The sequence below is a fragment of the Monodelphis domestica genome, chromosome 1 (assembly GCF_027887165.1).
Source record: "Monodelphis domestica isolate mMonDom1 chromosome 1, mMonDom1.pri, whole genome shotgun sequence".
Classification (NCBI taxonomy): Eukaryota; Metazoa; Chordata; class Mammalia; order Didelphimorphia; family Didelphidae; genus Monodelphis; species Monodelphis domestica.
In genome coordinates this window covers 520,107,026-520,130,689 of record NC_077227.1, presented here as the reverse complement: position 1 = coordinate 520,130,689, position 23,664 = coordinate 520,107,026, and the positions used below count along the sequence as shown (strand labels likewise).

Here is a 23,664-nt window from a genome sequence, read left to right as displayed (position 1 = left end):
TCCCAGCAGTTTTTCTTAAATACTGTATTTTGGTTCTAAAAGCTGGGATCTTTGGGTTTATCATAGACTGTCTTGCTGAGGTCACTTACCCCAAGTCTATTCCACTGATCTTCCCTTTTGTCTCTTAACCAGTACCAAATTGTTTTGATGGCCACTGCTTTATTGTATAGTTTGAGATCTGGTACTGCTATAGCAACAAAATTCTTGGAGTTCAAACCAAGATGAGTTGCAGATCCAGAGTGGAGATCAGTTAGAGTCTTCATTTGTGAAGTGGAAGGTGGTGGCAGGATGATCCCCAAGCTTAATGAATTTGTGTGTCATCCTTGCACAGGGGTCATGCTGATGCTCCATATTATTCTAATTTTTGTATGTGTGCTGAACTAGCAAGCATTATGGTCTTATCTTAATGCACAAGTTTCACCCCCCCCCTTTATCTTTAGACCTCTTGTCTCCCTCTTCAAAATTTTACTGGGCCTTTTTGCATTCATATCACTCTTCCTTTTAAGAACTACTATTTATGTGTCCTTTACAGTGTGGGCTCTGACAGAAGAACCTGTTTGGTCCCTGTTTGTATATCTCTCTAGAACCTAACACAGCACCAAAGTGCTGAATGGAGGCGAATGGATGGTAAATGAAGGGAAATGACAAATAAAGCTAGAAAGGTATACCAGGATGAGACAAGGGATGGCCTTGAATGCCAGATAAAAGAGTTTATATTATGTCCTGAACACAATAGGGAGCCACTGAAAGTTTTTGAATGGGGTGATGGTATGGTGATATCTGTGCATTAGTAAGTTATTTTAAAAAAATCTTTTCTCATAAAATATATACTAAAGAAGAGGTAAAAGCTTATCTCCAAACCTTAGATTTAAACAAAGCAGAAACTAGTCATTGTAATAACATATTTATATAACATAATAAAACATTTATATAATTATATGATATGCTATTATATATACACTTTCTAGAATTATATAACTTACATAATTATATAATTCTCATATAATATAATAAATGCTTATATAAGACTTTAATGTTTGCAAAGTGTTTTACATGGATTATTTTATTGACACAACACTTTTATGAGCTAGACATTACAGGCTTATTTTATGGCAACAAAGAAGTAAAATGTTTTTCTTCTGTCTCCTTGAGTCTGCTAGAAGTTCTCTTTCTACCTCCCGCCCTTTCTCTTCTTTCTTTTCCCCTTCCCTTCTAACTTTCTTTTCTTTTTTCTTCCATTCTTTATTTCTTCCTTTCCTTTTTCCTTTCCCTTCTTCCCCTTATACACTTCCTTTCTCCCTCTCTGATTCCCTCATTTTTCCTTCCTTCCTTCCTTCCTTCCTTCCTTCCTTCCTTCCTTCCTTCCTTCCTTCCTTCCTTCCTTCCTTCCTTCCTTCCTTCCTTCCTTTCCCCCCTTTCTCCCTTCTCTTCTTTTTCCTTCTTCTTTGTTTTTCCATCCCCCTTTCTTTCCTACTTTTTTTACTTTATTTCTTCCCTCTACCACCATCATGTTCTCCCTTCTTTCTTTTCTCTTCTCTTCCCTTCCCTTCCTTCTTTTTTCTCCCTCCATTTCCTTACTCTTCCTTTCTCTCTCCCTCAGCCTTGCCCTTCTATATCATTCCTTTCATTGCTTCTCTCTTTCTTGTTTGTTTTTTTTAATCTATTTGTAGTTGGTGTATTCACAATTCCGGTCTTTTATATCACTTCCTATCATTGGGAGTATTATTTGAAAGGTATATGAAGGATAGACTAAGAAAAGGAACAAGAGATCCAGAGATAAGAGTATCATTTCTTCTATTTAAGGTACTTTTTTCACAAAATAATAGTAGCATCTTACTATTATAAATATATAGTACTATAAGGTTCACAAAGTTCTATACATATTTATCTCATTTGATATTTAAAACAACTCTGTGAAATAGGTGCTATTTTCATCCACATTTTATATATGAGAAAACAGGCTTAAAAAGATTAAATGACTTACCAGGGTCATATAAGCAGTAAGTGTCTGAGGCAGGATTTGAATCCAGGTCTTCCAGATTCCCAATCTAATATTGTATATCCTATCTTAGCTGTTCATAAATAGGACTTTCTCACAACAACCCAGAAAGATAGCTTTTTTGTTTTGTTTTTCCTTGTGTTTAAAAAAATTTCTTTATTATGAACTTAATCAGCAAAAAGAAACATTTCACATAAAAATAATAAGAGATTTCAGTAAGGAACTGTTAACTTCTGTTATCGATAGCCTTTTTTAAACAGTAGGGGATTTGCATGTTAAGAATATGAAGGATATTTTGTCTTATATATTTGTGTCAATCCCCTGAATATTTTAGATATTGGACATTTAGCAGAGAATTTTTCTTTGTAAAAATGTTTTTCTAGTTAGCTTTTCCCTTTTAATGCTAATTACAATGATTTTGTTTCTGCAAAAGAGTCTCCATTTTTTCTTTTAACTGAGATTGTCCATTTTGTCTTGTAAGACCCCTCTGGCTCTTGTATGGTTAAGAATTCTCTCCCATTCATAACTGGGAACATATCTTTTTCCTTTCTCTTTTGATTTGTTTATGATTTTACCATTTATGATGAGCTCATGTAGCTATTTAGAGCTCATTGTAGCATATGATGTGAGGAGTTGGCCTAAATCTAATTTCTGCCAGACTACTCTCCTGGCAGTTTTTTTTTTTTTGTCAAATTGGGAGTCTTTATCCTTTACCCCTTGGGTTTAATAATAGCTAACAGTAATAATAAAGACAGCATTAATATAGACTTCTGTGCTGAGTGCTTTACAATTATTATTTCATTTGATTCTCACAGCAACTCTGGGAGGTAACTCCATTTACTATCCATCCCCATCTTACAGATGAGCTAAACACAGGTTAAAGTGACTTGTTGAGAACACTCAGTAAGTGTTGGAACCAGATTTGAACCTGGATCTCCCTGACTCTACACCTATATTTTATCTCCTGCCCCACATAAACTGTCCTATTGAATACTATGTTACTATGTACTCTTGCTTCAGGGTCTCGTGATCTACTTTGTTCCGCTGATGAATCCTTTTTTTGGTTGTTATTGGTTTAGCTCCACCAGATAGTTTCGATGACTGCTACTGTGTACCTTAGTTGGAGATCTGGTGTTGGCAGGAACTTCCACTGCTTTTCAGAGACTCTCTGAGGTGGGAAGGACTTCAGAAACTATCTAGTCCAACTCACATCTGAACAAAAACTTCCTCTACCACACGATTAAGCCATCTTCCAGCCTTTGCTAGAAGACCACTCTTGAGAGCTAATCTACTACTTTTTAGAGTAAGCCATTTCAGTATTGTATAAATTTGTTAAGAAGTTATTCTTTACATTGAGCCAAAATATGTATTTCTGAAACCATGCTACATGGGGCAGCTAAGTGGCTTAATGGATAGAGAGTCAGACCTGAAGACTAGAGGGTTCAAATTTGCCCTCAGACACTTCATAGCTATATGACCTTGGGCAAGTCACTTGACCCCAATTGCCTAGCTCTTTCCACTCTTCTGACTTGGAATTGATACTATTAATGTATACTATTGTGTGATGTGTGTATATATATATATACAAATATATACACAGATGTGTGTATATATATACACATATATACACAGATGTGTGTATATATATACATATATATATACACACACATCTATATATAGTATATGCTATGCTATATACTATTACTAATAATATATATTATTGATTCTAAGACAGAAATTGCAAGTTAAAAAAAAAAACAAGCTACCCATTGCTCTTGCTTCAGCTGTTTGGCACCAAAAAGAAAAAAAAAGAATTTCTTTTCTGAGAGGTACCCTTTAAAACATCTGAAAAGGGCTTTCATTTACTCCCCAGCCACCAATCTTCTGTCCACTAGTAAAACATCTTCAATTCTAAGCCTCTATATCACCCTCTTCTGGAAGTTCTCTGTTTATCAATGTTCTTCCTAAAGTGTGATAGCTAAAACTGAAAAAAAAAAAAAGATTAGTTGGTTCTACTTTCTCTCTTTCATCCATTGTTAGTGGCCCATCTACTCCAAGCTCTGATCCTCCTTTTTTCCTCAATATGGCTTTTTGGATGCTTCATTCCTTTGATCGTTCTTAGTATTCATCATCGGATTCAGCTAGCTCATTCTGAGCTTTAGCACTCAAAACACTATGCTTAAAGGATCATACTGTAAGTTTCCATTTATTTTCTATTTATCCTCTATTATCTGTCCAAGCTTCCATCTTCTGTTTATGTGTTATAAAATATAAGTTGTTTAGTTTCTTACTCATAAATAGCTAGAGGCTATGAATACAGAGCTGGAGCTGGAATCAGGAAGACTGAGGTCAAGGACTCAAATGTTTACTAGCTATATGAACCTATAGGCAAGTCACTAAACTTTATTTACTGAGTTATTTTACCTGTAAAATGGGATCATAACACCTACCTCGAAAGGTTGTTTTGAGGATCAAATGAGATTATATTTGGAAAACATTTAGCACAGGTCTTGGCACATAGTGCCCTTAATAAGTACTTATACTCTTTTCTTCTACTCATTGGAATGATTTCTCTATGGATTTATAATTTTATTAATGAGAGCTTCTAATCTTCCTCAGATTACTTTCCTCCTAGAATTTCAGACCACATTTTATCCAAACCTTTTGAAATCAATTTCCTTAAACCCTATAGCCACATCCGACCAGCATTATTCTCTTTTTCTTTCACAGACTTTGTGATGTAGTAATCAGTTCTCCCAATGTCATTATTTCTGGCTTACCTCCCTTTTTCACAAACTCCAAGATGAATGGTCACTTCCTCCAGAATCAGAGTATGAACAACTTCTACTCTTTCTCTATTGCAAATTCTAAGACGGGTTGGTCAGACCAAGTTTCCCTTGGTGATTAATTCTATTTCAAACAATTAGCACTAGGTGCTATTTTGTATTTTTCTTTATTTTGAAAAGAGCCATAGAATTCCTGACCTGGTTCCTGGCATGTTGTTGATGAACCATTCTCTACTCAACTACAGTGGACCTTGGATAGGTGATGCAATTTGTTACCTGGGTCTCAGAGCCTTTCTACTTGTAATAGGTGTTACCTGCCAATAGTCCTTAATTTCTCAGGTTCATCTCTTCCTCATCCCATGCCACAATAAGGCAAGAGAGTAAGGCAGTGGCGAAGATTGTGAGAATTCCACCTGTATTAAGATGCAGACCTCTATATGATAATGACATACATTGTTGAATACTAAAACGAGGTTTGTCAGGAACATATTGAAAGTTGTTGTCATCAATAAAGCCATCAACTTAAATGTGCAAGTGAAGCCTGAGGAAACAGGTGTTCATTCATTCAATGAATATGAATCTGACACCCTGCTTAGTATTTCTATGAAGAAGTGGGTGACATTTCAAAGGCATCATCCTGAACCAGAGAAATTTTGTCGATAATGTTATCTATGAAAGAGCCTTTGACTGCCATCTACACAGATAATAACAATTCACATTTATATAGTGCTTTAGATTGGCAAAGTATTTTTATGTACATGATCTCATTTGATCCTTATAAAAAATTGACTTAAAACGTAGATAGTCCTGAAATTACTTCTAGTTTACCGATTATAAAATTGAGATGCAGGAGGCTAAAGTGTTTCTGCCCAGGGCCATATAGTTTAACAGTATCCAAACCCAGATCTACTAAGTCTATATCTTGGCTAGTTTCCTAATTCACCAAAGCTAACATGGCTCTGCATTTGTCATATTCCTTCTCCTCCTCTTCTTCTTCCTCCTCATTATCATCGTCTTCACAGCTAATTAAAAGTGATTAAAATTTAATACTTCATTAAGTCTTTAGGGATACTTTGTATAATCCTTCATCATTTTCTAAGCATTCTAAATATGCATTTTCTCATATGACCTTCCCCAAATCCTAAAAGGTAATACTATTATTCCCTCTTAACAGATAAGAAACCAAAGCTTAGAAAAATTAAATGGCTAAATACACAGTTTATAAGAATCTAAGAAGGAATTCAAACTCAAGTCTACCTGACTATCAATTCACTTCCCTATGTGCTATGCAAAACAAGACAATGGCCATCTGACTGCTAAATCATAAAAGATTCTGATAAACTGGAGGGTGTCCAGGTGAAAAAATAATATGGTGAGAACGGAAACCAGATTACTCTGTTATGTGAAGATATATTAAAGAAATTAGAGATTTGTAGTCTAGTCTAGAGGAGATAAGATTTGTATGGGTAGCTGGGGTAGTGGTTGAGACTGGGGCGAGGAGGATTTTGTCAAGATATTCCGGGTTTGGGGGAACAACTAGGTGGCTCAGTAGATAGGGAGCCAGACCTGGGGATGGGAGACCCTTGATTCAAATCTGACGTCAGACACTTCCTAGCTGTGTAACCCTGGGCAAGTCACTTGACCTTCATTGCCTAGACCTTATTTCTCTTCTGCCCTGGAACTGATACTTATTGTCTATTTTAAGACAGATAGCAAGGTTTTAAAAAATAATTTCAGGGTTGGTTTATGAAAAAAAGGATTAGATGTATTCTACTTGTCCTGACACAAAACTAGGAACAATGATTCGAGACAGAAGCTGAAAGAGGCAGATTTAGATTCAATGTAAGAAAAAACTTCTTGACAAGTAGAGTTGTCTGAAAATGAAATCGAGATCTTTAGTAGTAGATTCCTCCTCCCTAGAAAAGTTAAAATGTTCAGATCGCCACATGTTAGATTGTTGAGAAAGAGATCCCTGTCTAGATAAAATTTGGGCTAGATATCCTTGGGTCCCTTCTAGTTAGAAATCTAATCTCCTGTAATCCTGATATTAAGAGACATAGAGGAAGAACTATGGCAACTAGGTGACTAAGTGGAGAGAGTGACAGACCTGGAAATTCATCTTCATGAGTTCAAATCTGGTCTCAGACACTTATTAGTTATGTGACCCTGGACCAGTCATTTAATCCTGTTTGCCTCAGTTTCCTCATCTATAAAATGAACTGGAGAAGGAAATGGCACACTTCTCCAGTATCTTTGCCAAGAAAACCTCAGATGGGGTCATGAAAAGCAGGGCATGACTGAAATGACTGAACAATAACAAAAGAGGAAGACCTCCAAGATATTGGATGGATCTCTGCTATGGAGGATTTGTGAGATGTTACCACTATTTGAGAGGCAGCATGATGACCCTGGAGTCAAGAAGACCTGGGTTCAATTCCTATTGCTGATACCTATCAACATTATGTCCTAAAGGAAATTATACTCTATATAGGTCCCCAAGACTCGAAATTGCAAAGAAAATGCCAACTTGCAGAAGAAGCTCCTCATACCAACACAATGAGAGTCTTTTCCCCTACCACCATTTTACAAATGAAGAAACTGAAATCCATAGAGAATTATAAGATAATAGAATTAGAGCTGGAAACAACTTTCAGAACTGTCATGTCCAATCCCCTTATTTTACAAATGAAGAAACTGAAGCACCAACTTGTCAGGGTCACATAGAGAATAGGTGTCTCAAGACTCAGGTGTTCCTCACTCCAAGCTCATTCCTTTATCCATTACACCACACTATGTTTACTAAATGGGCTGCCCAAAGGCACACAACTAACCCCTTTGAGAAATGGAATGCAGACTCAGGTCTTTTCTTTTTCTATTTGATTTTTCTTCAGAATAATAATTTTACAAAATGCACCCTACAGTCAAAAGGTCTAGTCATCTGAGGATTTTGAAGTTGCAAAAAAACAAACATTCAATAAAGCCTGTATACATTGAAAAAAAAGATTTCAAAACAAGAATCTTACCTCATTGGACTAGCAGTCAGATTTTAGATTTGCCCTTGCTATCACTGACTAAGACTAGGCAATTTATACAAACGCTCTGTAAGTCAGTTTCCCATCTGCTAAATGGGTTCAAGTCTTCGATGGAGAATTGGGATTGGATGAAGGATTGATGATAAAAATGAACTTCAGTGAAAAACTCTGAGTATTTTATAAAAGGCTACAGGTAAACGGTATTTAAATCAATGATGTTACAGAATATGAGTTTCAAGTGTTACTGCTTGTTAGGGATTGAGGCTAGCCCAGGAGAGAGAATTCTAAGCACTCAAATGTTTTACAAGAAATGAAATCATAATGTAGAAAAGCCCAATTCAATTTCTCCCAAAATGAGCCAAGAGATGATAACTCTAATCCTATTTAAAGTGAGGGAGTATATGCCGTTGTCAGCCGAAATGAGACTGCATCAGAGCAAGAATTTTAAAATGAGCCTATTTGATAATCAAAGTATTTGCAGATCCTGTTTCACAGACTGAAATTTGGCAGAAAACATGGATTGGATTATCAGAAGCCTCACTGTTCAAATCTCAAAGGATTAGCCATGTTGGCTGTTCTAATCTCACTTTCTATCTAGATTGTTTTGTCCAGGAAGTTAATCTGTCTGTGAGGGATGCATAGAGTTACCACTGGTCAGGAAATGATATTTGAACTTCCATTTCTCTTCTTCCCTTTAACAGGAATATTTAACTTCCGGGATGGGATCAGAGCATGTTAGGGGTCTTGCATTCAGTTCTAGGCTCCCATTTTAGAGAAATCATTGATAGAGTATATTCAGAAGAGGGCAAACAAGAGAATGATTGGGACTGGTTGCCATGTTTATGAGGCTTAGTTGAAGGAAGTAGGGTTATTTAGTTTGGTGAAAAGAAGACTTATGGAGGACATGATGGCCATGTTCAAGTATTTGAAGGACTGTCACTTGGAAGAAGAATTAATCCTGATTGCTTGGCTCCCCTTCAGGAAATTCTACATTCCAGTCAAACTGGGTTTACAGCTGTTATACATCTATAATATCACTTCTCCTCCTGGTATTTGACCCAGGTTGTTTCTCCATGTCTAGGATACATTCTCAACTCACTGCCACCTCAGAGAAACATTTGCTTCTTTTAAGAATGAAGCTAGATAAAAAGCAACTGCCTGAATACAGAGGTTGAGGGGACATGACAGAGGATAGACTTTAAATGAACACTCTAATGCAAATACTATCAACAAAGCAATGGGTTCAAATCAAGAAAACATCTAATGCCCAGTGGACTTACGCGTCTGCTATGGGGGGTGGGGGGGAGGAAAAGAAAATGATCTATGTCTTTAACGAATAATGCTTGGAAATGATCAAATAAAATATATTTAAAAAAAAAATGAAGCTAGATAATATGACTTCCCTATGTAGAATCTTCTTCTGCTCCTGACTTTCTTCCCCAAGGTGTTTGTGTTCTCCGTTATTGTTGGTTGTTTGTCATTTCAGTCATGTCCCACTATTTGTGACCCTATTTTGGGTGTATTTGGCAAAGATATTAGAGTAGTTTGCCATTGCCTTCTTCAGCTAATTTTATAGATGAAGAGAGGCAAACAGGATTAAACAACTTGTCCAGGGTCACATGGCTAGTAAGTACCTGACACTAGATTTGAACTCATGAAGATGAGTCTTCCTGATTTCAGCCCAATGCTCTCTCCACCCTGCTTCTTCGCTGCCCCTCTACCTATCTCTACTTATCTCAATTATTTGGCATTGTTTTGTGTACTTGTGTACAAGTAGGATGCAAGTAGAGCTGGGACTATTTTATTTTTCATTTCATTCCTAATACTCATCTAGTTCATCATAGATAGAAGAGACTTAATCAATGATTTTTCCATTAAAACAAACTCAAGAAGGCAGAACTACTATCCTACAGAATGGATATGGAACTGGAAGGGAACTTGAACATCATCTATTCTGATCTACTCATTTCATATAAGAAAAGTGAATCTACACAGAAAGGAAGAAATAGAATTGGGATTTAAACTCAGACCCTCTGACTCAAGATCAGATATTTTTTCTACAGTAACTTGTGAAAAATTTGAGAAACAGATTAGTCTGGGGTTGATAAAACACCATCTTAACTGAATTGTGCAAAAGTAGAATAAGTTACCTTAAAAGATATTGAGATCACATGACCAATATGAAACTATGTTTTGCATGATCAAACATGTATGACTTAGATTAAATTACTTAGGAGAGGCAGAAAATTTGAAACTCACAATTTTAGGAAATGATTGTTAAAAGTATTTTACATGTAATTAGGAAAAATAAAATAGTATATTAAAAAAAGAAAACAAAAATAATGAGGTCTCCATTAATGGAGGTATTTAAACTTGGGCCTAATAGCCATTTCACAGAATGTAGAATACAATCCTATTCAGGTCTAATTTAGACAAGATAGCCTTAGAAGTACCCTCAAAATGAGAATTTCTACAATTCTGAAAAACCAAAATGGAGTAAAGGCTTTGAGTTATAAAGCCTGGGGAAAGGTTAGAGACTTATTTGGACTCTTATCCAACCTGGCTCCATCACACAGTAAAAGTGACAGCAGCTACTGCCTTTCTGACCCTCACCAACTCTTTTCCCTCTAAGGTACAAATAGTCAGTGAATCTGTCTTTTTACCCCTCATTTTAGGGCAATATCGTAAAGTCTAATCCCTTAGCTCCATTTTCTTTCTGCACACTATTTAACAAAGTTGGTTGACTAGAAAGCAGTTCTTGAAGATTAAAGCACCTAGCAATCCCTCTATCCCAATGTCTTAGTGTTCCATTGGCAAAGAGAGGCAGGAAAAATGGTTGAGACACTGATAAAATACGTAGGCCAGAGAGTACGTATCATCTCAAACAAGGTACAATCTCCCCATTTCAGCTTGCCATTAGCAAAGTGAATTGCCTGAAAGAAGTGTTCAGAAAGGGCAAATAGTATTAACCTTAGGCCCAATGGGGTGACATCTTCTTGAGAAGAGCTCATGAGCATAAATCTGTACAGTCTGAGGAGCAAGAAGATGCTTACCATCAACTATCATTGAACCTTAGTTCACTCCTACCCCATCCCGTAAAAAACTCTACCTTAAATAGCATTGTGACTGTCCCTGGAAATTACTTGATTTTCACTTAATTCAGGACTAGGCTAGTTGTCCCTGTGTGGGATATGATTTGGGGTGAGGATATATGCCCTTCTGTTCCATATATGTCATCCCACTGGTTTGCACTATCCCCACAGTTAATATTCTAATTTCAATAACTCTGATCATAGAGTCAGGGAGCCTGGGTTGAATTAAAGTTTTTCTTTTTCTTAGCTATGTGATTGGAAGGAAGGGAGGAAAAAAGGGAGAAAAAAAGAGGGAGGGAGGGTAGGAGGGAGGAAGGAAGGAAGGAAGGAAGGAAGGAAGGAAGGAAGGAAGGAAGGAAGGAAGGAAGGAAGGAAGGAAGGAAGGGAGGGAGGGAGGGAAGGAAGGAAGGAAGGAAGGAAGGAAGGAAGGAAGGAAGGAAGGAAGGAAGGAAGGAAGGAAGGAAGGAAGGAAGGAAGGAAGGGAGGGAGGAAGGAAGGAAGGGAGGGAGGGAGGGAAGGAAGGAAGGAAGAAATAAGTATTAACTTAGCACCAGTATCTGTTAGGCAATGTACTAAGTCATTTATGAATATTATCATTTTGATTCTCACAACAACCCTGGGAGATAGGTGCTATTGTTATCTTCATTTTATAGACAGGAAACTTGAGGAAGACAGAGGTTAAATGACTTGCCCAAGATTACACAGAAAGTGTGTGAGGCAGGCTTTGATCTCAGGTCTTCCTGACTCCAGGCTGATATTCTATTCATTCTCCTATCTTATATATGGCGCTGAAAGAGGGATAATAAGAGTTTTACTACCTTCATTGGAAGTTTTTTGTAATTATGGCACTTTTTAAATGGTTACAAGCTATCTATCCATCCATCTATCCACTTCTTATTCTTCTATTTGTGGCATTGCCTCCAGAAGGTCATTGTTAAAATGCATAAATATTCACAACATTTATTAAATATGATATAAAGATAGACTATATGCTAGGCACTGAGTCAGTCCATCAGTGAACATCTATATAAGTAAACAGGCAGTGTGATAAATGCTAGGGATACAAAGAAAAGCAAAAGATAGTCCCTGCTAATATGGAACTCAGTGTAACAGAGGAGACAACCTGCAAACAACTACACAAACATGTTACATATAGGATGAATTGGAAGTAATTGTCAAAAGGAAAGCACAAGAATTAAGGGATGGAATTTTAGTGGAGCCTTGAAGGAAGCTAAGAGGTAGAGATCAGTAGGGAGAGCTTTCCAGGCATGGTGGACAGGCAGTAAATACCCATTTGGGAGATGAAGCATCTTATATGAGTAACAAGGAAGTCATTCTCACTGGATTGCAGAGTATTTAGTGGGGTATAAGATGATTGGACATGGGCAGCTAGGTGGCCCAATGAATAGAGCACTGGGCTTGGAATCAGGAAGATTCATCTTCCCAAGATCAAATCTGGCTTCAGGCCTACATTTACTATGTGACCCTGGGTAAGTCACTTAATTCTATTTGTCTCAGTTTTCTTATTTATAAAGAGAGCTGGAGAAGAAAATAACAAATTACTCGTTTCTTTTACCCTGAAAACTCCAAATGAAATCACAAAGAGTCAGAAATGACTGAAAAATGATTGAACAAAAGATAACTTGATAGATACAGAGGCAAGTTATGAAGGGCTTTGAAGGTCAAACGGAGGATTTTGTATTTCGTCTTTAGGTAATAGGGAACCACTGAAGTTTATTGAGCAGAAAGGTGATATGGTCACACTTACAATTGGGGAAGATTATTTTATAGATGAGAGGAAGATGGACTGGAATGAGGAGATACTTGAGACAGGGAGGCTGACTAGAAAGCTATTACAGCAGTCTAGGCATGAAAAAGCACCAAATTAGTAGAGATGTAGGCAAGAGATGTTACAGAGGCAAAAATCAAAAAGCCTTTGCGATAGATTAGATATGGAGATGGGGAGGGGGGAAGTGACAGAGAATGAGGATTCAAGATAAAAAGGTTTTGGGAAACCTGGGCTTCATTTCCTTATCTGTGATGAGGAGGAGGGATGGTGGCAAGAGATAGTTCCACTCCAGTGTTAATATTCTATCTAACTCAATTACTAAAAAAAAGTAAGGAAGGGGAATAAACATGTTCCTGTACTAAGTACTTTTACAAATATCTCATTTCATCACACAACAAGCCCTTAAAGGCAGGTACTATTATTTCCATTTTGCATTTGAGAAAACTGAGGCAATCAGATGTTAAAAGACCTCCCCAGGACCACACAGCTAGAAAGTGTCTGAGGCTGGATTTGGACTAAGGTCTTCAGAGAAACGACACGGGTTGAGTGAGGACTGCTACACCATTATGTTAGTATGACTGGCTAAAGATTCAGAATGCTGTGTTTTAACTGATTCTTGTTCTAATGGTCTATGGTTTCAGGTTTCGAGTGCAACTTTGATTTCCCCTGTGAGCTAGAGTATTCACCACCACTGCAGGAAGACAGAAACCACAACTGGTCTTGGCGCCATGTCACTTCTGAGGAGGCTGCCCAGATGAACATGTTCAGTGGTGGTCCTGCTGCATTTCATACTGAGGAGATGCCTAGAGGTAAAGAATAATGGTTTGAGGTCTTCTGTGGACATGAGGTGGTTCTTGGGAATTCAAAGTTAATAATTAAATGATCTGTTTATTGGGATTTGGTCTTTTTAACAATTGAAGGAAAGCGGAGGGAATCACTTGCCAATGGTAAAAGAATTGTGCACTAATGGTACAAGAAGTTGCCCACTTCCACAGTCAGCAATGAAGATAAAGTCTTTCCTTTCTCTTACTAGTCTTAGAAAGATCTGGTTTTGGTTTTTGAACCTGTTTGTAATCAGTTCTAGGAACTTCATGTTTCAGGGGTAGAGAAGAAGGGGAAGGAGTAGAGAAAGCTGGTTCATCTACAAAAAGATGGTGACCTTCACAGGCTGTGAAAACTCTGAGTTCCAATGTTAAACTAGATGAGGATCATCATGGCTCTTGACAAATCCTGGAACTGATGCTGAACCAGATTGGGGATGGAATGGATGCATCAGGACAGAAAGAAATGTCACAAAATGGTGCCTTGACAGTCTCCAAATATGCCTAGTATTTATCCCTAAGCCCCGTGTCCCTTTGCTTATTGACACTCCATTGATGTCCATCATCTATAGCTACTTTGTCTCTGCCTCTTGGACTGAGTCATCATCATACCTGTCACATCCACTATGCGGCCCTGCCAGAGGGGTCCTTAATGCTTTTTGGGTATATATAATTATTGTTATTAAAAGAGATGATAGATGTCAAATATTTTGTAAACCTTAAAGTGCTATATAAATTGTTGTTATTATTGTTGTTTTCATTACTATTAGAGAATAGGGCAAATATAGGGAAAAATAACATCAGAGAAGTAAGAGTCAACCCCTGATTATGCATAAATGATCATTTGCCCTCTGGATCTCCTCTCACCCCATTATAAACCCAAGCGATCTTCCCTCTCTCCTCTCCCCCACCTCTCCATTCATGAACTTTTGAAATGATTGCTGTTGGGTCATTCAACATGTGGAAAAATAAGGCAGTCTCTCTCCTCATTAGACTTGGCCAAGTATAATTAAGAAGGCAAATCCAATGCAGGATGGTGCATAGAAACTACCAGGTGACTAATTATCTGTTCTGTTGCTCAGGAGTGGACAGAGTTCTGTGCTGACTACCTTTCATTTATGTATCTGCCTCAGGACTCTATCTATCCCCCTGAAATCTATGGCACAGCTGAGTCTCAGAACATGCTCTCATCCCCAGTCATTGATCCTCTGATCTGAGTTGTGCTGTGGTCCTGTATCAACTGTAGGGATGAATATAAGGTTGTAAAAAGATGGGAGGGGTTAGAATGCCACCCAGGGAATACCCCTTAATGGGACTTTCTATGACAATAGGAATAGGAGCCACAGTGGTCCCATGTGCTAGATTAATTTGCCCAAGTACACAATTTATAGCATGGGTCTGACTGCAAGGTGTTTGGCCACTGATTCATATTTCAGTGGGGCATCTTTGTGGCCATTTAAGAAGTACTGGGGTCTCATCCAAATTGGAGATGGCCTCCCTCTCTAAGGTCTCATCAGCTCATAGAAACTGGAGTTAGAAGGTACCTTGGAGATCCTCTTGTTTACATGAAGAGAAAACTGACTTCTGGAGAGGTTGAGCAACTTGTCCAAAGTTAGGGTTGATTTATGCTTGAAAATGATGACAAATGTCCCAGTGTGGCAGAGATAATAGAATCATTCAAAGAAAGAAGCATCTGTGTGGATCAAAATAATTCAGAAGGTTTAATAAAAAAGGATTTTATTGAGATTAAATTCAATGCAATAAGCATTTTATAAGTGCTTACTATAGTAGGGACTGTGCTAGGTTCTAGGGGATTCAAAGACAAAAAATGATTTATTTCTAGCCCCCAAAGGGCTATACTACAGTATATCAGGGATGGAGCTCTGAACTTGGAGTCAGGGCACAGTACTTCCAGCCCCAGCTTTGCCATTCAGTCCACATGTATCTAACATTGATCCATCTTCTCCAAGGGGACAGTTGGGTATAGTGGTTAGAATTCCTGAGATCAAAGTCTGCCCCTAGATATTAGCTGTGTGATCCAGAACAAATTCTTTAACATCTTTCTGCCTTGGCTTCCTCCTCTGTAAAATGGGCATGATAACCTGTCTAGCAGAGATCAGAGATGTCTAGAACTTTGCAAAACAGTGATATATAAAGTTAGCTATTATTATGATGATCACTATCCTCATTTATAAAAGAGGGGATCAAACTAATTAATCTATTAGATCCCTTCCCTTCATAATTAATTGTTCTCTGTTGTTAGTGGTGCTTTTGAGCTAGGCATTAAAGCACAGAGGGAATATGGATCTAGAAGGAATGGAGAGTAATCATAAAAATTATAATAAAAATAGCTGACAATGATATTATGCTTTAAGATTTTTTCTATCTTATCTAGTAGAAATTCAGTAATGAAAAGAGGGGAAAGAAGGACACTCGGGCATATGGAATGCTTGAAACAAAAGCAAGGGCAAATGGTGTTCAGTTAGGATGGTACATAGTGTACATGGAGGGTGATAAGGAGAGAAAGGTGGGCTTGTTACTGAATGAGAAGGGCTTTCAATGGCTGGCAAAGAAAACAGAGTCAACTTGACCTGTTAGGTAACTGGGAGCCAATGAGGATTTTTTTTATCAGAGGAATAATTAACCACATCATGCAGAAAGAAGTACAATTTGGTAGTGATTTGTGAAGAATGAATTCAAGGAGGGGACAAGTAAAAGGAGGGTATTTTATTTATTAAACACCTACTGTATCCTAAGCACTGCATTAGTAACTATGGGGGTCATAAAAAGGTGGAAGACATTGTCCCTGTCATCCCAAAGCAAATATGATAGTGGAGATAAGACTCCTGGCAAAATGAACACACACAATAGGTGCTTAATAAATGTTTGTTGAATTCATTTGAATGAGCATAATAGGGTAGAATGTGATAAGTGCTATTGAATTCCCTTGGTTGCCTTCTCAACCTCAGACCCATTCTGGGCCAGAACTGGCTTAGAAATGAGTGGGATAAAAACGTGGCCACCTACCCAAATTACAATTACAAACCTTGAGTCAGAGCGTGGATAGGATAAGAAGCAGCCTTTGTTCTTCCTCATGAAAAAAGGGGAAATTGCCCTACTGGCAATGGCAATGCATGGGTGCAGATACAAACATTATATAGATTCCTGGCACAAGGCCCCCTCCCTCCACTGTCCAATACCCCATTGTCTGGGGTCAGAACTTAAATCTAGGCAAGCAAAGTCTAAATCAGATACCAATTAGAAAACAGCAAGATACATAGCATGAGCTTGTCATGAGCTTCCACCAGGGAAGGGTAAGGTTATGGAGGCAGGATAGCCTAATGGTTTTTGTCCTTGAAATGAAATAAGAGGCATCCCAACTCGCTAGTCTGTGGCTATAATGAAATGTCCTTGAGGTCTTATTCTGTAGCCTAAATAGGCTCTCATTCGTAATGGGAGGTGTAGGATGGATGTCTAACCTGAGCAGAGCAAATTAGTACTTTTTATTCCCCACAGAAATATACACAGTTAAGTGAAATATATTTATCCAGAATGAGGAGAGAATAGTAGAAAACTCACGACCCACAAGGAAGTTTTACCTAGGAGCCTGGTATTCTGCAGTATGAAACTAATTGGCTTTAAAGATACATACTTTTTGGAAAGTGGGAAAACTAATCCATCCATTGCCAGTGTTCTCCTTTATCCCTATTCCATTCTGAAATCATGTAGCCCTTCTAAGCTACCCCCGTGGCCCACCATTCAGATGTTTGATTTCTCTTCTACTTCCACTCTGGTTTATCTCCTACTTCATCTTAACCCATCTGTTGTGAATTGAAAGGAAAGGAAGACTTCAAATTCCATTTTGAAATTGGGCTGACCTTGTTACTACCTTATCAAGTGGTGCAAATGGGATTTGGGATTTATTGGACAAGCTCCCCCAAAGCAGATCCATTGGGGGTGTGAGGGAACTGCACTGATCCCTCTGACTGATTGAGCTGTATTGGGGAGCCGTCTTCCACTGTGCCACTTGCTATTGGTGCCCCCCCCCCCCCGTTTGCTTCGCATTTGCTTCTGAGAGCCAAAAAAGTTTTTACAAATATACTCTCATTCATTCACTCTCCATGGACACTTCCAGGTAATATGCTAGGGACCTACAAACTGCTGAATAAATATTAGTTGATTGATAAACTGCTATTGGAAGCACTGTCTTGCCTTGATGTCCAAAAGGAACAGAGGTCACATCAGAACTCAGCCCCTCTCTTTTCATGGGTCTGTTTCTTAAACTCAGTGGGGGGGGGGGGAGGATTGGCCCATAATTGAGGCTGTGTTTCTATTCCACAGAGAGAAATAATTGGAAACTTCTTGTTGGGGTAAACAAATGTTCCAATGTTTTTTGGTATCATTTTTTATGTAAAGTCTTTTCCTAAGATACAGCAAATTGAGGCAATTGTCCCAAGGCCCCCTAGATTCTAGTAACAACTGGACAAGGCAATAACAAAGAGATGAAGCTGATGAGGATCTGGGGGTGAGAGAAAGTAGATCCTCATTGCTTTCTCTTTCTCTCTCTCTCTCTTTCTCTCTCTCTCTCTCTCTCTCTCTCTCTCTCTCTCTCTCTCTCTCTCTCTCTCTCTCTCTCTTTCTCCCCGTCTCTCCCTGTCTGTCTCTGTCTGTCTCTGTGTGTCTCTGTTCTGTCTCTGTGTGTCTCTCTCTCTGTCTCTCTCTGTGTGTCTCTCTGTGTGTCTCTCTGTCTCTGTCTCTGTCTCTCTCTTCCTACACACACACACACACACACACACACACACACACACACACACACACACACACGGATTCTATGCCCTTGGCTTCCTAGCTTGGCAGTAACAACCTTAAAAGTCGAGGGTGTCTTTTGCCTTTCTTTCTTTATATCCCCGGTCCTTAGAACAAAGCCTGGTATCTAGTAGGTGCTCAATAAATGCTTGTTGACTTGACCCAATTAAGTACTGGCTATATAAAAGATAAGCACTCTGGCCTTGGGATGGTAAATACAGATTGTGAGACTACCCTGCCCTTCAAGGAATTTATATTTTACTAGTAGAACATATGTTCACAGATAAAGTTAAGTCAAGGATGTATACAAAATGAATACAATGATGATTTAGGCAGAGGACTAGGAGGCATATTCCCACAGAGGTCATCAAGCAAGGTCTCAAGAAGGAATTAGCCCTTGAGTGGAGCACTGCAGGAATCTAAGGGTTCCAGGAGAGAACGGTAAGGAGGAAGAGACTGTCCTAGGCATGGAGAGGAGGAAAGGTGAGGGGCCACCATATTTCAGCCCTTTCGTAATTTTTCAAATGTAGTGTGAGGAGGAGGGTGACCCACCTGACTCCTTGCCCTTAGGAAAAGTTCCTCCCATTCCCCCCAACAAGGCCCTCTTTCTAGTTCTATTTTTAGAACTTTGTGATGTGAGAATAGGTTTTGGTCACTGGCCAGCATAGTGGGGAAGGGGTGATAGGTGACAATTGCCTTCTGAGTGAAATTCTACCTGCTTTGTGGAATTTCACATTGGGGACGGTAAAGGTTTATTGCTTTGCCCCTGAAATTAAGTGGTACCTCCATCTACTTTATCAAGCTGTCTGCCAACTTGATGAATACAAACAGACTCTTCCGGGTGGCAGATGTCCAATGGGGTGGGGGTGGAAAGAGGCAGAACAGGGAAACCTAATGGATATTAACTGGATTGCTTCTCCCATTTTACAAGGCAGGAAACAGAGGTACAAATAAAGCCTGACTACTTCTTCCTACCTGTGTGACTTGGGGCAATCCCTCCATCAATCAACAAATATTTGTTAAGTATCTACATTTTACAAGAAACCTCTCCTTATCCCCCTTCCTTCCTATTCCCCTAATTTCTTTCCTCTTTTGATTTCCTCCAATTATATATATATATATATATATATATGTATGTATATATATATATATATATAGAGAGAGAGAGAGAGAGAGAGAGTTTGTTCATAATAGCTGTTTACCTGTAGCCTCGCTCTCAAAACTGTGAGTCCCTTGAGAGCAGCAAATATATATTTTTTGTCTTTGCATCTACCTACTATGCTTTTTGACTGACTATGTGCCAGTCACTGGAGAGTATAAATTCAACGAATAATTTCTACTTGCCATGAGCTTACATTCTAATGATGAAGATGACTTATATATGTGTAAATCTATCTATCTATGTGTATATATATATATGCACATATGATATAGAGGTATAGTATATATATGTCAGTGCCTGTCCATCAAAACACAAGGTTCTGCCATCTTTACAGTGTGTGTGTGTGTGTGTGTATATATATATATATATACATATATATATATATATATGGCATTAGATGTGCTCTTTCTATTCCCTGTGCCTTACTTTCTTCCTGTGTAAAATGTCAGGATTAGTCTTTGTTGCTCATTTGTTTCAGTCATGTCTGACTCTTTGGGACCTCATTTGAGATTTTCTTGTAAAGATCCCAGAGTGGTGCCATTCCATTTTACAGATGAAGAACTGAGGCAAAGAGGGTTGTGACTTGCCCAGGTCACACAGCTAGTAAGTGTCTGAGGCCAGATTTGAACTCATGAAGATGAGTCTTCCTGATTCCAAGCTAGTGTCCTACCTATTGTGCCACCTAGATGGCCACACACAGGGTTAAATGAGATACCCTCAGCTATCCCATGAAGTACTGACACTGCCAATGTCAAAGCAAGTACCAGCATTGACAACCTGAGACTCTCCCTCTTATCATTATTTCTCTGGGCAGATGAGGTACTTTTGCCACAGTGCAAAGGATGGAGAGGCTCCAATAAAAACAACATGGTGGAGGTGGGGGTGAAGTGGCAGGAAGGTGTCATAGGCTTGGAGTTTTTTAATCCCACATTTATTAGCTGGGTGATATTTAGATCATTTTGTAATATTTCTTGTCAAAGGATGTAGATGGGCCAGAGGAAGGGCTGGAAGAAGGCAGCGAGAATAATAGCAATCATAGATAATGAACCACAGGAATATAAATTTTGACTGGTTTTAATTTATGGTCCCTGGAACTGAGAATAATAAGGGGGATACAATTCAGAGCAGCAAGATAATAAAGAATGATAATCTTGATGGAACATAATATTATAAATTAATAAAACAGTAGGGAATTATTTAGGGTGAGGTGGTTTGTGACTTTTTAAGAAGTTATAAGGGAATGGTCTAAGTTGAATACTTTTTATCTTGGAGAAGTTAGATGGACAGAAGCAGTTTCTTCTTTTCTAATATACTTTGGGAACCAGCAGCATGCTTTAGTCATGTCAGTATAACTGGATCCTGGTGCCAACATTAATGCTGTTAAGACGTTGCCTTGGGCAAAGACTTTCACCTTTATGAGCTTGTTTCCTAAACTTGAAAATGAAAAAGTTTAATCATATCAGATATCCTCTAATATCCCTTCCATCTTTGATTTCCTATAATTCCATGACTATAACATAGGTCCTTGATTTACAATCTAGACCAGACAGATCAAGCCCAGACTATGAGAAAATGTGCAAACTATTTAGGGCATAGATGGGTCTGTGGGTAAGATTATAATCCCTTAAATCTGGCCTCAGATACTTCCTAGCTGAATGATCTTGGGCAAGTCATTTAACCTCATTTGCCTAGCTCTTACTGTTCTACTGCCTTGGAACTGATATTTGGTATTGATTATAAGATGAAGATAAGGATTTTAAAAAAAGACTATATAGTCCCCTTGTGTCTATTCTACTGTATCCTGCACTCCCAGAGTAGATAAAGATGAAGGAACTGTGTCATTTTAGCATGAAAAAAAGAATGAAATTTTCTAGGTCTTCCAGCATGAATAATTATCATTATCCTTAATGTCTAGAGATGGTATATAGATTAACCCTCTCTCCCCTCTCCCACCCCATATTTTGTCCCCACCTTTTGTGGATCCACAGACCACACTAGAAAAACCTAGAATTGCCAGTAACTAGGTCCATTTTATTGGTCAGTTGCTTTTCAACTGAGTTAAGTCTAATTCTTTGTGACCCTACTTTGGAGTTTTATTAGCCAAGATATTGGAATGATTTGCCATTTCTTTCTTTAGTTCATTTTATTGATGAGAAACTGAAGTAAATAGGGGTAAGTGACTTGCTCAGGATCACAGCAAGCAGTGTCTGAAGCCAGATTTGAATTCATGAATATGGGTCTTCCTGATTTAAAGCCCAGTGCCCTGTGCATTGTACCTCCTAACTGATCTGACCAGGATTATAAACCCTAGAAAAGCTAAATGCCTTTCAGATTCTCTAATGGATTCTTCTAGAGATTACACTCACCTCAAAACACAGAATTCGGTAAAAACAATAGCTCCCAGGGCCTTTTGGAACCAACCACTATTTCTAAAATGTCAAAGAAAGTCCTCTTAGTCTCAAAAGTCACCTGGCTTACATTAACACAAGAATGACAATAAAGATGATGATTATAGCTAGCATTTGTATAATGCTTTAAGTTTTTACAAAGCCATTTATGTATGCTATCTCCTGATTCTTACAAACAAGTCCAGGAGTTAAGTACTACTATTATCCTCATTTTAGATATTATAAAACTGAGGCCATTCGCGTAATTGGCTTGCCCAAAGTCACATAGCTAATGAGCGTCAGACAGGATTCAAACTCAGTCTTTTCCAACTGTAAGTCCAACATGCTTTGCACCTTGATAAATAGTGTGGCTTTGCGATTTGGACCAAATAAGAAGCATTCTCAAAATGATGATGAGTAGGAATGATTGTTCCACGTTGTTCCCCAACCTTCAGAGGGTTCTATCTCAGGTAGGATGAACTGGAGGCTGGAATTTGTACCATAAAGGTCAGGACTCCTATTAAAACTCACCCCTTGGAAAGCAGGTGATTGGGAGAAGGGTGGGGAAGCTGGATCTTAAATTGAGAATTCTCGAACCACTGGTGAAAGGGACTTAGTTTTCATTCTAGCAGTATTTTCTCTACCTGGGTTCAAACCCATATGCATTGGACTGAACCAGTCATTGTTCCCTACTTACCTTTATCTCTATATCACAAACCCTAGAAAAACTTGCCTTAAATATATAGAAAGTAAAGTCAACCCCAAATAACCATTTTCTTTCTTCCATAGTCATTCCACTAGATATTAGGGCTAACGGGAATGACCTTAGAATTAGCAGGAAGGATAGCAAGCTGGGCTGGATATGCCTAGGGAGGGAGGGGTGACCGTACAGGTTGACCTGGTCAATCTGAGGCTTAGTGACAAATGCCTAATCATACCAAGCCTGAAGAGGGCTTCAAGATGCTGTCACAGAGAGGCTGCAGAGCCAGGCTCTACCTAAGTCAGGTGGCAAAAGTGAAATAGATTCTGTCCATTAGGGTTTAGGGTCATTGATGAAATTGAGGGCAGAGAGTGGGCTGGGAAAGAAGAATGGGGGGAGAGACAGGGCTCAGGTAGGATGGAAAGTATTTGGGGAGCATGACAAAAAGCCAAGGAATTTTGAGTTAGGTCAAGATTAGAGGAATAGTGAGATAGAGGTCTAACTGGGTCAAATAATTGGAAAATAAGGCTTGGCTCTAGGGAGAAAAAAGATGCTGAGAAGAAGAATCAGGGTAGAAGAGACTAAAACAAGACTAGGGGAAGAGGTTGAGTTGAGGTGGGATGCCCTAGGAAGGCTGGGATGATCTGAGGAGGGAAAAATAAATAAAGTGGCCTGGGGCCAAAGTGGATGCTTTGGTAGATGGCAAGGTCCCACCCAGTCTCTGAAGGTCATTAAGTAGTTATTAAATGGTCATTAAGCAGATGCTGTATGGCCACTTGGGGAAGTCAAAAAAGAGATACTTATTCAGTTATGGGTTGGATTAGCTGGCACCTGAGGTCCTGTCCAACTCCAAGGTTCTGGGATGCAAGGATTTTATTTTCTAAAGGACCTTGGCATAGTCCTCTAGTACATGTGATTTTGCTATCATGATTGTCATCAAAAGCGTTTACTAAAGTGTCCTTGTGCAGTGATCCTTTGCTAGTTGATGAAACAGTAAGTTTGTCAGACAGTCTCTATTCTCTAGGCTCTGACAGTCTGGGCTGAGAACATTAATGGGAAAGTACACACACACACACACTCACATACACAG

General features: G+C 38.6%; 1 protein-coding gene across 1 annotated transcript in view; it reads left to right on the top strand.

Annotated features, from left to right (window-relative positions):
- Window positions 1–23,664, top strand: part of ALK (ALK receptor tyrosine kinase) — a 1,130,668-nt gene that overhangs the window by 309,898 nt on the left and 797,106 nt on the right. The window contains exon 5 of the mRNA XM_007476029.2: window positions 13,340–13,507. Within this exon, the coding sequence (XP_007476091.1) occupies window positions 13,340–13,507 (168 nt within the window). The remainder of the gene's footprint in view (window positions 1–13,339; window positions 13,508–23,664) is intronic.